At 28.8% G+C, this 14,205-nt stretch overlaps 3 protein-coding genes across 3 annotated transcripts; 1 reads left to right on the forward strand and 2 right to left on the reverse strand.

The window, feature by feature from the left end:
- Window positions 1–423: 423 nt before the first annotated feature.
- On the reverse strand, window positions 424–9,123 carry LOC113394644 (serine/threonine-protein phosphatase 1 regulatory subunit 10-like). The gene is made up of 5 exons (XM_026632038.2): window positions 8,641–9,123; window positions 7,652–7,749; window positions 7,271–7,545; window positions 5,949–7,079; window positions 424–2,079 (listed from the first exon to the last, which is right to left on the reverse strand). The coding sequence occupies exons 1-5, from the start codon at window positions 8,641–8,643 to the stop codon at window positions 611–613; spliced, it is 2,976 nt and encodes a 991-aa protein (XP_026487823.1). The 5' UTR covers window positions 8,644–9,123; the 3' UTR covers window positions 424–610.
- Window positions 9,124–9,810: 687 nt separating this feature from the next.
- LOC113394340 (calcium load-activated calcium channel) lies at window positions 9,811–11,165 on the forward strand. Its single transcript, XM_026631614.2, has 5 exons — window positions 9,811–10,024; window positions 10,160–10,237; window positions 10,555–10,729; window positions 10,814–10,954; window positions 11,040–11,165. The coding sequence occupies exons 1-5, from the start codon at window positions 9,964–9,966 to the stop codon at window positions 11,134–11,136; spliced, it is 552 nt and encodes a 183-aa protein (XP_026487399.1). The 5' UTR covers window positions 9,811–9,963; the 3' UTR covers window positions 11,137–11,165.
- A 167-nt stretch (window positions 11,166–11,332) lies between these two features.
- On the reverse strand, window positions 11,333–13,795 carry LOC113394339 (FAD-dependent oxidoreductase domain-containing protein 1). Its single transcript, XM_026631613.2, has 6 exons — window positions 13,438–13,795; window positions 13,042–13,345; window positions 12,569–12,905; window positions 11,942–12,167; window positions 11,608–11,722; window positions 11,333–11,509 (listed from the first exon to the last, which is right to left on the reverse strand). Exons 1-6 carry the CDS (start codon window positions 13,705–13,707, stop codon window positions 11,370–11,372), a joined length of 1,392 nt encoding a protein of 463 aa, XP_026487398.2. The 5' UTR covers window positions 13,708–13,795; the 3' UTR covers window positions 11,333–11,369.
- Window positions 13,796–14,205: the final 410 nt, after the last annotated feature.

Consider the following 14,205-nt stretch of genomic DNA (forward strand, 5'->3'; position numbering starts at 1 on the left):
GATATAACAGTAAATAAAATATATGCATATATACTTAACATAAGTCAGAATCTATTTCTTCGAAATTGTAAATAAAGTTTAGTTTAATTTAACTATAAAGTAATACAAAATAACAGTAAAGCTCTGAAAATGTTACTTTAAGACGAAAACGATCCGATGGCATTTTCAAAACGAGTTTCTATATTTTGGTATAGTAGAAACAATAATTTCTCAAGTTATAATAATAATATAACTTTAAATGCCACCAAAATTTCATTTGTGGAAATCCACCATGTAATTACTGTTTGGTACATTATTTTTTAAAATAGGATGAATTTTTAATTTTAAAAGTGAGACTACCTAAAAAAATATTTATATTGAAAATAGTTGTCGTTAGTGAAAAAAGGTCATTAGAATTATCAAATGAGAAAATAAAAAAAAAAATTTATATAAAAAGTACTTTGTTTATTTGCACTAATTTTGTATAAAGCCTAGTAACAAATTTACATTATTTACAAAATATTAACTATTTACATTAGACAGTCTTATTGGACCAGGCAAATAATATTCTCTTATCACCTAGTAAATATTCTATTTATCATATTAATATGTACATATGAAGACTTAGTTTTTAGAAAGGACAATTGACACCTGGATGTAAAAAGGAACAATTTTCACCTTGTCGGCATGAGCCTTTTCTCTGGAAATATATACAAATAGTTTTACGAGCCCCACCTCGGCCTCCACGACCTCTTTGTGGTCCATCCCAACCACCAGTTGCTTTGCCTCTCCAATGGCCACCAATACCACGACCTCGCATAGCTCCTCTGAAATTACCTGGTACGGGAAATCCATCCGGACCAGGCGGGCCAGACATATTATAGTCAACAGGAAACATATTGGGTTGCATGTTAAATCCATCAGGCGGAACAGGAAACATAGGATTAGGTCCTCCAAATATTTCTGGACCCATCATCATGTTTTCAGGTGGAACCATCATTCCCGGTGGCATATTTGGCGGCGGCATTGCACCTGGGGCCATGCCTGAAGGAGCCATTGGTCCCGGAATCCCGTTTGGCATAATTGGCGGTACAACGCCATTCTGCCAATCACCAGGCATAATCGGTGGCCCTTGAAAGTTTGGAACTCCAGGAAATTGTGCTGGAGGGAAATTATTTGGAAACTGAGATATATTTGGTGGAAACATTGTTGGCACATTCATACTACTATTACTTGTAGGAGGCGCGTTACCCTTAGGTTCTGGCCATGGCATATTTCTAAAATCACTAATATTATCTTGGTTTCCAGTTACATCTTCTAAAGGTATAATTGTCGGTTCATTGTAAGTATGTGCCTCGATGTCCGGTTCATGAGGTGAGTCAGGAATCATAGATTTATGGAAATATAAAGGTTGTAATGTTCCTTTTTGACGAATGGCTTGTATGTCTTTTTCTTTGCTATTTTTACCATATTCTATTTGAATTTGTCCTTCAATATCAATAGGTATTAAAGGTCGCCAACTCGTTCTCTCTTCCATTATATCATCGGTACTAAGATTTCTTGCTTTTTGGAAAGCTTCTCTTTCATGTATTCTTTCTAAATATTTCATGTCTGTGAATGTTTTTGTCACATTGACTCTTTCAGTTTCATCAAGTTCAAAGTATTGAATTTCTTCTAACTCTGAATCTGGTTTCCATCTTATACTTTTCTTAGGACCTTTTCTTTTATGATAACAAAGTACTCCTTTTAAGCCATTTATTGTCAATGTATGAGGTTCTGATGTATCCATACTCTCAATCTCATCTTTTTCACGAGAAACAGTTTGTTCAGCATTATCCTTAGGTTCTGCGTGTTTTTCTGTGACTTTATCTTTGTTTTCGTCTTCATCTAGTGTATCTTGATAAAACCGTGGAGGTACAGATTTATTTTCACTGTTTGGACTTGATAGATTAGTCGGGGTTTGCGGTGGTGAGCCATCACTCTGCGCATTACCATCTTTTGATCCGCTAGTACGTCGTTTTCTTTTTTTCGGTTCCTTTTTATTAGTTGCCGATGCATTCAATGCATCCATAAACATGTCACTCTCCTGCAACACCATTGCTGTAACAAAATATAATTTCCATTTATATATTTTACTTAACTGTGTTGTGCGCGTAGTAACATTAATGTAAACCTAAAATGCATAACAACGGGTATGACTTCCAATAATATTTCGTGAGTGACGTCGTGTATTAACCATATTTTTTAATGATATATTTGTTTTCAGAGAGTAGTTTCACTATTCTATATAGAAATAATAATTAGAATGCATTTTAATAATTCGCAGAGGCAAGTGCTTAATTTGTTTTATAAATTTAATTTTTTTATAACTAAGGAGATCATGCATACACTGTAGGCATGATCTCCAAAAGCTCTTTTTGAAAATTCCAATAGTGTGGGTCAAAATTATAGCTCATAACACAATTTTAAAAAACTGCTTAGTTTTTTGTGAATTATATTACGCGGAAACAGACATTGTTTAAATAAACCAGCACAACAGGTCGACAGCTAAATCAACATATACGCAATTGGTTCCCAGAGAAACAGTTATAAAAAAAATAGAGAAAATTCAAATCCATAACTCAATACTACAATAGATACAAGATTTAATCAACAAAGACGCTACTCGGTCAATAAAGCTTACGGAGTCTCGAAAACAAGGAACAATTATCAAATTAATACATAAACACAAGGTACCTATATAAAATAACACAAAAAACAACTTATTTTTCGAGAAATTAGGTATAAAAATTAAATTAATATATTATGCAATTTCAGAAAATATAATCACATTGTTCTACTAAGAAACTATTTCAAAAGTTAATTTAAAATAATACTGTTAAGATATAAATGCAAAAGTAACTACAGAAAGGACACAATGAACATAACTACTGGAAAGATATAGATCTGCTTCAAAAAAATTTTATATTTCAGGTAACTAGACATACTGATGAAATTTTTGTCGATGCGAAGAACGATACTTAAAAGCCGAAACTAATTTAAATACTAAATTAGTTTTGTAGCTATATCCATAAAAAGGTTTTAAAAATATAACAACCAGACGGAAGGAATTGCAGTAAACGTTAATAAAGTCTTTATTAATATAAGAAACTTCGCAACTATTCGTAAAGAAAACGTAATACACATCATTGAATACGAAAAGACTTTCAACGAAATTCTTAAAATCTTATAGTTTATTTTATCATTACCAATATAAAACACGCAGGAAATGTACTTGTTTGTATTGCATACAGCCAAAGTCGCTTATCGATTTATAAATATAGGCAATGTTATATCTTATGAAGCTTTCAGTATGGCGTTCATAGACAGAAAACATTAAAAATAATATTTCGCGATCTTATGAAGATAATTTGAAATGATTCTGCGCTTCATATTACTGATAACATTAAAAAGGTCGGCGAGTGTTTGGCAATCGTTGAAAATCGGGAATACGTATTAAGCAATTTATATACAATCAATGAGCAAAAATAAATATATTAGTAATAGCACATTATTATTTTCTAATAGTCTTATTAATTTCTTATTATTACAAACAAATATTTTCTAATATGTACATGAACGTATATCAAACTTTCTTATTCTAGCCTTTCAATTTAAATAGGTACTCTGCGTCTTTGAGTAGATATATCTCATAAATTACTAATACAGGTCACAATCGTTAATTAAAATAATATTTGTAATAAAGTATATAATAAAAATACCTCGCTTGTATACAGTCCATTTTCTAATAATATAAAAGTTATAGTTTGTTTCCTATTATATGAATCTTGTAATATCAATAATATTCATTCAATTTCTTTCAAGATACTTTGCATGTTACATTATTAATCGTACTATTATAAATGCGAAAGTTTGGATGGATGTTTGTTACTCCATTATGCCATAACGGCTGAACGGATCTGAAGTATTAAATTTGACGGAGATAGATTAGTCTGGAATAGTATATATTATCCCGGAAGAAATATACCTAACACCTACAATTCCCTCCCCAACCTTAGTACGCGGGCGAAGCCGCGTACGTAGCTTAGCTTTGGTTAATCGCAGAATATATTTATGATATATTTGCATTAATATTTTGGTCTAGTTTGTTGTTTAGTAGACTATTATTGTGATTTACAATTAGATGCAGTATTAAAAAATACTACTACTGACTTTCATGTGGTTTTCACGGCAATTAAATTACTGTGTAGTAAACTTATTTAGTTGTTACTATTATTACTGTCATTCCCTATACAAAAACATTAAGAATGAGACTATTTTTAGTGAAGCTGATCATATTTTCTTTTTAATGAAAATGAAAAAATACATACATCTGTATGCTAATAAATTTCAAATAAACGAAACGCTTACGTCGAATCAATTGTACAAATATTACTTAAATTATAGTTTCTTACTAAATATTCATCCGTGGCAATTTTATTACTGCTTTATTAAAGCCCAATCTTAGTAATGCCATAATTGACCACAAGTAGATTCGATCGATTTTAAACATCTATCAGTTGGGTTCAGAATACTAATTGATTTATTAATATTTGGCAAGTTTTCAAGTTGTAGTTCTGCCTTTCAATTTAGATCAATAGAAAATATAGTCTAATGCATGTATATAAATAGTAGTATACATAGGTACTATATAATGTCATTATAAAAACAGTGGTTAGTAATTTATTTATACTATAATAACAAATAATACTACACTTTCGCATGTCTTTTATAAATTTCATACTTAATATTCGTTTTTTGACTGCGATCGTACCTCGATTTAGAGATTCTTGCACTTGTCATGATCACGACCTAACGAATCAAAATATGGTATCATCGTGGTCAAATCCCGAGCATAAAATGTGTAATAATCGAGTTTTCATAAATACCTGACATTACAATTTCGCTTTATTATAACGCGTACTAATAAAATAATGATAATGAAAACATGTCGTACATGTAATTTTATAAAATTACCTTTAAGACAAAATATAGTAATCGCGCGATAAATTGTACCAATAACAAAAATCCGTGAACAAAACTGATGCTATTACAAAATAAATAAGACACAAGTTTTATTATAATGCATGATCATTGTTGTATCAAAACTTGTGAAATCAATTATCAGCATATTATCAGTTGAATAAAACTAAATCTAACTAGTCTTAAAGTTTTTGAGCATTCTAAGTGTAGCACAAATGTATTCATAGCACAGCCAATAAATTGTAAAAAAAAATTGGAGTATTTTTTATTAAATTCGAATTCTCTTATCTTTTTCGGTCGTGTTTGGACGTATTTTTAAAAATATGAATAGTACTAATTTGAGGGCCTATCATATTTGTAAAACATCCATTTAATTCCAGTTAATTCGCTTTAACTGTATAATATGTATAAAACAAATATTGAACTAATTCTGGTAGGTTAATTGCTTAATATTTTTAACCTTTTAGAGTTACCAGATAAATTAGTAACAATTAGTTTTAATTGAGTTTTTTTATTTTTCAAGTGTGTCGTTACTTCGATTTTCCATAATATGGATTGATGAAAGTTCATGTCAGGTGCAGATCGTAAACAGGCGATGTTCCCAATGGGCCGCGGTGAGTTCTGGGGGGTCGCTCCATCGAACCGCTGGTACATCCACCTCATTATGATGTCTTTGAACAGATTTAGGTCAATATTCAACGAAAGATTTTTTTTATCAAATTTAACCTTTATTTGAAATAAATACTTTTTTACAGTTAAGTCCTGAACAAAAGATACGAAACCCGTCAAGTTATGCATTTTAGACTTACCACACTCGAAATAGCAATTAGTATATATTGGTAAACATGCTGAGGTAAATAACAGCATTTGCTTGAAATCACCATTTCCTGTAAAAATAAAATATATTAATACTAATTTTGAAAAGATATAATTAAAACAATACTTACGTTTAGGCTTAGGAGGTATTAATTTTATAGATCCAGGTTTTTCAATATCAACTAGTGTTTTAGCCTTCTTCTCTGGAGGAGTCTCATTGTGAACAGGTGATGGTCGTTTTGGAATTGAAACAGTTGGTGGAAGAACTGGTGGAGGTTTTTTATTGCTTAAAAGAGATGCTCTTGATGGTGGTGGCTTTATTTCTTCTTCTAGCCCATGTTTCCTAAATTTGGAATTAAAAGTTTTAACTGTTTTTGGCTTCGGTTCATCAGGCTTTCTCACTTCTATGGATATTGAAGGTCTTTCTTTCTTTAAATCACTTAGTTTTGGTATTTTACCAAGTTTATGAATAGAGGGTGTTTGCGTTTTGTCATCTGATTTATCTGTTGAAGATTTGGTATCTTTATCTTTTTCTCTACTTTTGTCTTTATCTGAGCTATGTTTTTGATCATTTTTGTCTCTTGACTTACTACTACTAGATGAGCTGGATTTCCTGCTACTACTAGAATTGCTACTACTCCTAGATTTCGAACTATGAGAAGAATGACGATCTTTAGATTTATCTTTACTGCTATGCTTACTATCTTTGTGACTACTACTACTTCTTGATTTATCACTTGAAGACTTGCTCGAATGTTTAGATGAACTTGACAATTTTGAAGAAGTGCTATTACTACTATTGCTGCTCTTGTCATATGACTTATCCCTACTTTTACTTTTGTGTTTTTCCCTATTTTTTTCCTTTTCATTTTCTTCCGCTTCCTTATTTTCCTCTTCAACCTGTGATAAAATTTGTTTACCATTTTTAAATGTTATTTTCAATACTGGTAAAGTATCACTTTCATTGCTGGTGTCCTCGTTTTCCAGAGTATCATTGTGATTTGTTTCACAACTATTTCCTTCATGTTCTATCTTTTCATCTTGGCTGTCATTTTCAATAAAAGTAGAATTTTCTAAATTATTTGAACTTTTTTCAACTTCATTATCAAATACTACATCATTTTTTAAACTTTCCAATTTATCTTCAGATTGAAAATCAGATACTATTTGTGATATATCTGTTATAACTATCGGTGTTACATGCTCTCCTTTAACAGCTTTTAGCCATTGTTCCACCAGTTTTGAGGCTAATGCTCGAATAGCTAAAATAAAAAATAAAATAATGCTATAAAAATACTGCTAAACTAATTGATTAAAGTGCAGTATCATTTTAAAAGCAAAAGTACAATTATTATACAGACTGGATGGTTTATATTTAAATGTTTATATATAAATTTGAAGTTCCTTGATTTGCTTTAAAACATGAAACTAAATACTAGCAAAAACTACTTACCACAATGATTTCCATCTTTAGACAATTCTTTTACAAGTTTAGGGCAATTATTTGTCTTAAGCCTTTCTACATCAACTGGACATAATAACAATAATTCTAATAATTCTCTTACAAGTGGCCAATTCTTAGAAACTATATTTTCTGTAAGCCACATATGTACCAGCCTCCAGCCACCTGATCCCATAAATAAGCCTAATAAATCTGTTTCTGTACATTTTAGTATTTGAATGTATATACATTTAGACACAAGTTTCTTCGAAAATTTGGTCATTAAGCTGAAAATAAAAAATAATATGAAAAATGATAGTAGAATAATAAATACATTAAATACTATTATAAACTTATTATATTGTTTAAGAGCAATTAAGTCTGTTTACTTACTTAGCTAATCTATGCACCTCGTCCCTGCTTTTGATGCCCCCAGTAGGCGACAGCAGTACACTGAGGCAGTTTAAGAGTTGAATAGGGTCAATTCGGGGCTGTAATGAAAATATCAGTAAGCATTACATAAGTAGGATTCTTATATACTTGTTGATTGGTTAATTTAAGTTGATGAAATTTTATTTGTATGTATTGTATGTATGATCGTATGCAATTATATCTTTAATAGAGAGCAAAATGAAATATTTCTATCATCAATGTATTTCACATTAAATTTGGACACTTTTTTTATAAAACAAAAAATAATTATTGATTTATAAAAAATATATATATTGTTTATCCAACTTCACTTAACAACAAAAGACAAAGGGCTTATTTCATTTTATATCTATCTTTTAATGAATAAGCTGGAGTAAGCAAATCTTTTACTATGACTATTCATTATTTTATCATATAAACATTTTTAAAATGTGGAAATAGGTATATAGAATTAAATATGGAAATTAAAAATCAATGAGTCACGATAGTTCAAAGTCCACTTTACGTAGCCACTTTAAAACTACCAATTCATAGATGGCGTTCTTGTAACTAAACATATTTTAATTTGTTAAATTATCGTTAATATATTTTATATTAGATTTATATATGCAATGTTTAAAAATTTAGCACTTTGAATTGATTTTTTATGAAGCCGTTTTTTAGTCGGAATTTACTTGTGAAGGTAGGTGTATCACGTTATTCGTGAAACCTCGAATTTCTTAGATACGTGACCTAATTAATCCCATTGATGCGTTTTATTTAAAAATTGACATGGAAGTTCAAATAAAATGTTTAAAGAATACAATAAAATGGAAAAAGTAGGCTGTTTTGCATTTTTTTTTTGCTTAATTCCAGTCAATACAAAAACTTGGCGAATTACGTTTAAATACCTTATAAATAAATTGTTAAACCATGTTTTGTTTCTTAATATATTGCATTGAAAAACTTACCATGCTTTACTTATTGCGTGTTATATTTCAGAACCCGGATGACGCGTTGCAGTCATGTGCCACGCCTTGCTTGTAGCAATACAAAATGGCGTTTCATTTTATTAAAACGATCGATAATTATTGCAGATTTCACACAAAGCTATGAAGGCACATTATACATTAGTTCTTTCTTTAGAGTTCTTACACTAATTTCTTTTAAAATGCTATCACCAACGTGAATGTTCAATATTTTTTCTTATGTAATTCTAAAGTGATTTTCGATTTACATAGCCTATCCGTAACAATATTCTAGGGTTATTTATATTCATATTAATTATACATATACGACTTCGTTACATTAAAGAGTCCTAAATTTAGGCCAGCGACAGAAGACCTTTATTATTTCCGTCCAAAGGTAGTCGCTGATCCAAAACCACGGCTAGCCGCAAGCGAGAGAAAAGTTGGATTGAAATTGAATTGACTTCTACAAAATGGAAACCGCTTTACGGCAGACTGAAAGAGAGCGGAAATCCGTTGGCAAAATAATGCCAACCGAACAAACAGATTAAAAATTATAAGGTCTCATAGTCATTTCAAATTGATTTTTTAAATAGAAATAGGAACGTTGTATTATTCGCATACATATTTTAAATTTGATTTTAAAAAATCTGATCAACTCATGTATTCTTTATATGTTTTTTATATTTATAATTAAATAAGAACTACATAATTTTAATTTAATATGAATTATTAAAAGTATATACAACAAAAAATAGTTACTACATAAATCATGACCACGTGGTATGGTGGCAAAAATGCTAATTTCCCCGTTGAATCGCAATTCGGAACCTCTCGGCAAAAATATAGTACATAGTTATTGTACGTTAAGAATGTAAGTTAAATAAATATAAATAAATATATAATATATTTATTAAATATTTTATATTTTTGATTATTCTCGCATAGAAGATAGGAAAAGTTTATTTTCATCTTCCTCAAAATGAAATTATCTTGCATCTGAATATTCAGTCAGTACAAGTCAGCTGCTTTATTGTTGTACCATTAACGAAAGTATTATCTGTGCTGACTTGGCAAGTTGGCAAAACTGAACTGTTCAATTCTGTCATATTATGTACAATACGATGTGTGTACGAAAAAACCGAAGTCAATGCTCACTTGAGACACTTGATGACTTGACAGTTGACACTAGATAGGAGACTAGAATTGATTGAAAATGATATTTTAATAAAAGTGTTCGCATTACATACATTTCAATTTTGTATAATTTAAGAAATCCTTTTATTATACTTACGTGGCATAGGCAATATATTTAAATTTACCAATATGTGGGGCGATTCTTTGTTAATAGTCTTTATTTCAATATGCACTGCATTTTTGGGAGAAGGTATTAAATCCCAATATACTCAAAACATACTTGTCAATTGCTAAATAAGAACTAAATAATCTTATTTAAATATTATGGTCATTATTATTTTACCACAGGGTAAATTACAAAATAAATATTTTATTATTTTTTCAGGATTGACCTGGATTTTAGTATATCGAACCGAAAAATACCAGAAACTAAAAGTTGAAGTTGAGCGCCAAAGCAAAAAACGTAATTATATTTTAAATTTATTAATTGGGAAAATAAATTAATGTCTTGTCTGTATTACAGACAAGACATTAATTTATTTTCCCTTGAAACTTATTCTTCATTTTATGTTCAATCAATATCCCTAAATATAGTTTCATATTTTGTAGCTTTACTAGAATTTTAAAATGCTGTCGTATATTACTGCAGCTAAGCAAATGTTCAATTAATAAATGTTTTTGTTTTGCATCTGTTTCTATAAGTTTATTTATCTGATATTCTAACTAGTGATAATTTATTAAATTAACAGAAACAATAACAAAGTTATGTATTACATGTAGTGGAAAAGCGTAAGGAAGCACATGGAGATTCTTTAGATAAGCAACATAAGAAAAAAATAGAACGAGAAGAAGAAAGGCTTAAAAACAACAATAGAGATCTTTCTTTAGTTAAGATGAAGTCAATGTTTGCAATTGGTTTTGCATTCACAGCATTGCTGAGCATGTTCAATAGCATGTAAGTAAAATTTATATTACATTAATGCTAAAACTTTGGTGATTTTTTTATATAAATAATTTTTAAATTTTTGTGTATGTTTAGATTTGACGGAAGAGTTGTTGCTAAGCTCCCTTTCTACCCTATTTCCTGGATTCAGGGATTGAGTCACAGAAATTTACCAGGAGATGACTACACTGATTGCTCATTTATATTTCTTTACATTTTATGCACTATGAGCATAAGGTAAGATTTGATATTTAGTAATAACTTACTAGTAAATGACTAATAGGATTGTTTAAAATTGTATATACTATTTTTTTATTTACAGGCAAAATATTCAAAAGCTATTAGGTTTTGCTCCATCACGTGCAGCTTCTAAGCAAGGAGGTGCTTTATTTGCAGCTCCACCAGCCCAATTTAAATAGGAAAATTCAGTAATAAGTAAATGATTAAATTGAACAAAAATTTTAATTTATATAGTAATTGTTAAAGATATAGCATTTTTTTTATTTGGTTAATTTAAAAAAAAATGATATGGTAAATAACAAAATTACCATAATTGTTTTCTTATACTTTAATTGACATACATTGAATTATGGTTTGTTTTAGAAATAAAGTATGTTAACTAAACTGTTTTTATTTATTATTTCATAACATTCTAATATACATTGGATTCTATCAAAGGTTCATCTATTAATATTCTATCAAACCCAAATCTTGATAGATCAATTGTTGTAAACTGACAATCTATAATTAATTCAGCAACAGCTCTACCAATTGCTGGAGAATGTTGAACACCTGAAAAGAATATTTAATTTTATTAATAAATAATGATAGATAATTGGTTGATTGTATCAGTAAACAAAGATAAACAAAATAATAACATAATATTTTACCTTGTCTGCTAAAGCCTGTTGCAAAAAATAGATTTGTGTGGTATGGGTGAGGGCCTAAAATACCAGTGTCATCATAGGTATTACAATCAATAAAATCCGTAGAAATAGGTTTAACCTGAAAATAACAAGTTAATATAATTTTTTTTAAAATAAGCAACTTTTAAGAGACTAAAGAATTAAGTAATAATATATTTATTATAGTAATTTACATTTTTACATTTAAACAACTTAAACCAAAATATAAAACAGTTTAACACTTTTATCTTTTAAAGATTTACTATTTGTGTTTTTATTGTTTGTTAAGTATATAATAACCATCAAAACTTTACTTTACCTTGGACTTTACACATTCTGGGTATCTATTGTGTAATGAAGAATAAAGAATATCACTGTAAGATATATTTTTGTCCTGTTTTATAAGAGGAATTTGCCCACATATTAATTTTTTTTGTAGTCCATCTCTTTTTAACCATAAACCACTGGTATCCATTATGAAAGGAGTGTTTAAACCAAATGACATTTTGCTACCTTCATTTTCAATTGAATATACATTGTACTCCCTGGAAAAAATTATCAACTCTATGATTTGATTTATATTTAAGCAATATTTATCTGCAAATAAAAATAAATAATTTTAAGGTTCAAAATTGGCAAAAAAAATGGATATTTTTAATTTGCTAAATAACAGAATGTAGCAAATATTAATGTCAATAGAAATAAAACAAGTCAACTATTTTTCAAAAGCAAATTTTGAAACTTTAAAAATTTAAAAGACTTTCTAAAATGGACAAGAGAAAAGTTAATAAAAAATATAATAATAATAATAAAAAAACATTAGGCCAATGGCTAAAAATAATCATAATCTATTTTGTAAAAAATCACACAATATATAAACATAAGAATATTTGTGTATTTCATCTGCTTATTTTTTTATTTGTGTTAGTTTTCATATATATCTTACCTCTTTTCAATTGGCAAAGGCACAGACAATAGGCCACCACCTGTCCCAATATTTGCCAATTTTGCTACAGATTCTGAATCAGAACCAGCAGCTACAACACAAACTGCAAACTTTAAAAATATTTCTTGATTATCCTCAGTTCTGTACACTAGTCTATTAATTTTTTTAAATGACCCTGGTGCAACACCTTCCATTAAAATATCTTGTTGAGGATTCATTTCAAAATCAATCACTTCAGATTTTAAATAAGTAGCACCAAGTTCCTGTGTTTTTTTAATTAATCCTTTTAACAAACTTTGTGAGTTGAATGCACCTTCTGATTCTTTACTAATACAACCTGTGAAATTATATTTTTTAAATAGTAATAGTAATTCATAACATAATTATATACAAATAATAATTAAAATATAACTGATATTAAAAATTTTACATAAATTTTAGTTATATATTTTCTTTTATGAATAAAATATTACCCAATTTAATATCAGATGTGTTGATCCACGGATACAGTCTCTCTATTTCTTCAACTGTTAGTATTTTGCTACTTATACCAAATTCTTTTTGCAGTGAAACATTTTCCTCCAACTTAGAAGCATACTTTTCACTTGCAAGTATTAAAGTACCATGTGGTTTAAATTCAATATCCACGTCTTCTTTCAAATTTTGTTTTATATTTCTCAAAAAGTCAGCACTATATTGTGATAAATAAATATTCTCAGGTAAAGAGTAATGTTGAGTAATGATTCCATGGGAATGCATGTTCTGGCACATTTCATACTAGAAAAGTAATAATTATTACATAGATATGCATATTATTTAATTTACTATTCATGTAAATAGATAGGAATTCATGTAATAGATATACTTACTGTAGTGTCTTTTTCTATAACAGCAACAGATAACCCCTCACCTGCTCTGTTTTTTAGCCAATATGCTACAGAGGATCCTATAAAACCACCCCCTATTATAACAACATCTGCATGTTCAGGATAATCAGACTGTTGTTTAAAGCCTGATTTTATTTCGTTATTTATTGTATCCCACGTTCTTGTAAATGGATTTACAAATTTAGCATAGTTCCGATTAGAAAATACGATATATTTTTTAATATTTTTAGTTAAAATTCTCGAAAAATTCATGGTTATTCTTAGAATTTAGCAGTAACCTTTATAATTCGTAAATAACATATCTTTCTAAATATAAATAAAACTTTCTATGTAAACCATAAAAGTTTAATGCAATTTAAAAATGTATTCTTCAACACTAGGTTAGAATGTTCCTTATTTATATCTATCAATTATAGTTCACGGCTAATATATTGCATTTCAACGTATTGATTATATTTTAATTAAAAAACTGTCGTTAAGCCTGTGCATATTCTAATAGCTGTCACGTATTATTAATATAGTTATATACTGTATTATTTGATCGCTATTTGGTAATTCTTAATCTCAATTCTAAATTGTTTTCATATTTAATGAACTAAATAGGTTAAACAGCATCCTTTGACAAATGAAAATTGACAATTCTTGACATTGATAGTTACTAAATAAAATATATAGTACCAAAGTTATGTTTTAATTTTTAAGTAGAAAATATTTATTCCCGCCATATATAAAACACCTTGTTCCCAAGAT

Source organism: Vanessa tameamea, chromosome 4 (genome assembly GCF_037043105.1).
Source record: "Vanessa tameamea isolate UH-Manoa-2023 chromosome 4, ilVanTame1 primary haplotype, whole genome shotgun sequence".
Taxonomy (NCBI): domain Eukaryota; kingdom Metazoa; phylum Arthropoda; class Insecta; order Lepidoptera; family Nymphalidae; genus Vanessa; species Vanessa tameamea.

Excerpts from the sequence above, each read along its gene's own strand:
- LOC113394340 (XM_026631614.2), top strand. The coding sequence starts at position 9,964 with ATGTGGGGCGATTCTTTGTTAATAGTCTTTATTTCAATATGCACTGCA. Across the intron at positions 10,730-10,813 it reads CTGAGCATGTTCAATAGCAT|ATTTGACGGAAGAGTTGTTG; the intron begins GTAAGTAAAATT and ends GTGTATGTTTAG. Across the intron at positions 10,955-11,039 it reads TTATGCACTATGAGCATAAG|GCAAAATATTCAAAAGCTAT; the intron begins GTAAGATTTGAT and ends TTTTATTTACAG.
- LOC113394644 (XM_026632038.2), bottom strand. Across the intron at positions 7,546-7,651 it reads GAGGTGCATAGATTAGCTAA|CTTAATGACCAAATTTTCGA; the intron begins GTAAGTAAACAG and ends TTTTATTTTCAG. Across the intron at positions 2,080-5,948 it reads AATACCTCCTAAGCCTAAAC|CAATGGTGTTGCAGGAGAGT; the intron begins GTAAGTATTGTT and ends ATTTTGTTACAG.
- LOC113394339 (XM_026631613.2), bottom strand. The coding sequence starts at position 13,707 with ATGAATTTTTCGAGAATTTTAACTAAAAATATTAAAAAATATATCGTA. Across the intron at positions 13,346-13,437 it reads TTATAGAAAAAGACACTACA|TATGAAATGTGCCAGAACAT; the intron begins GTAAGTATATCT and ends TTACTTTTCTAG. Across the intron at positions 12,906-13,041 it reads CACATCTGATATTAAATTGG|GTTGTATTAGTAAAGAATCA; the intron begins GTAATATTTTAT and ends ATAATTTCACAG.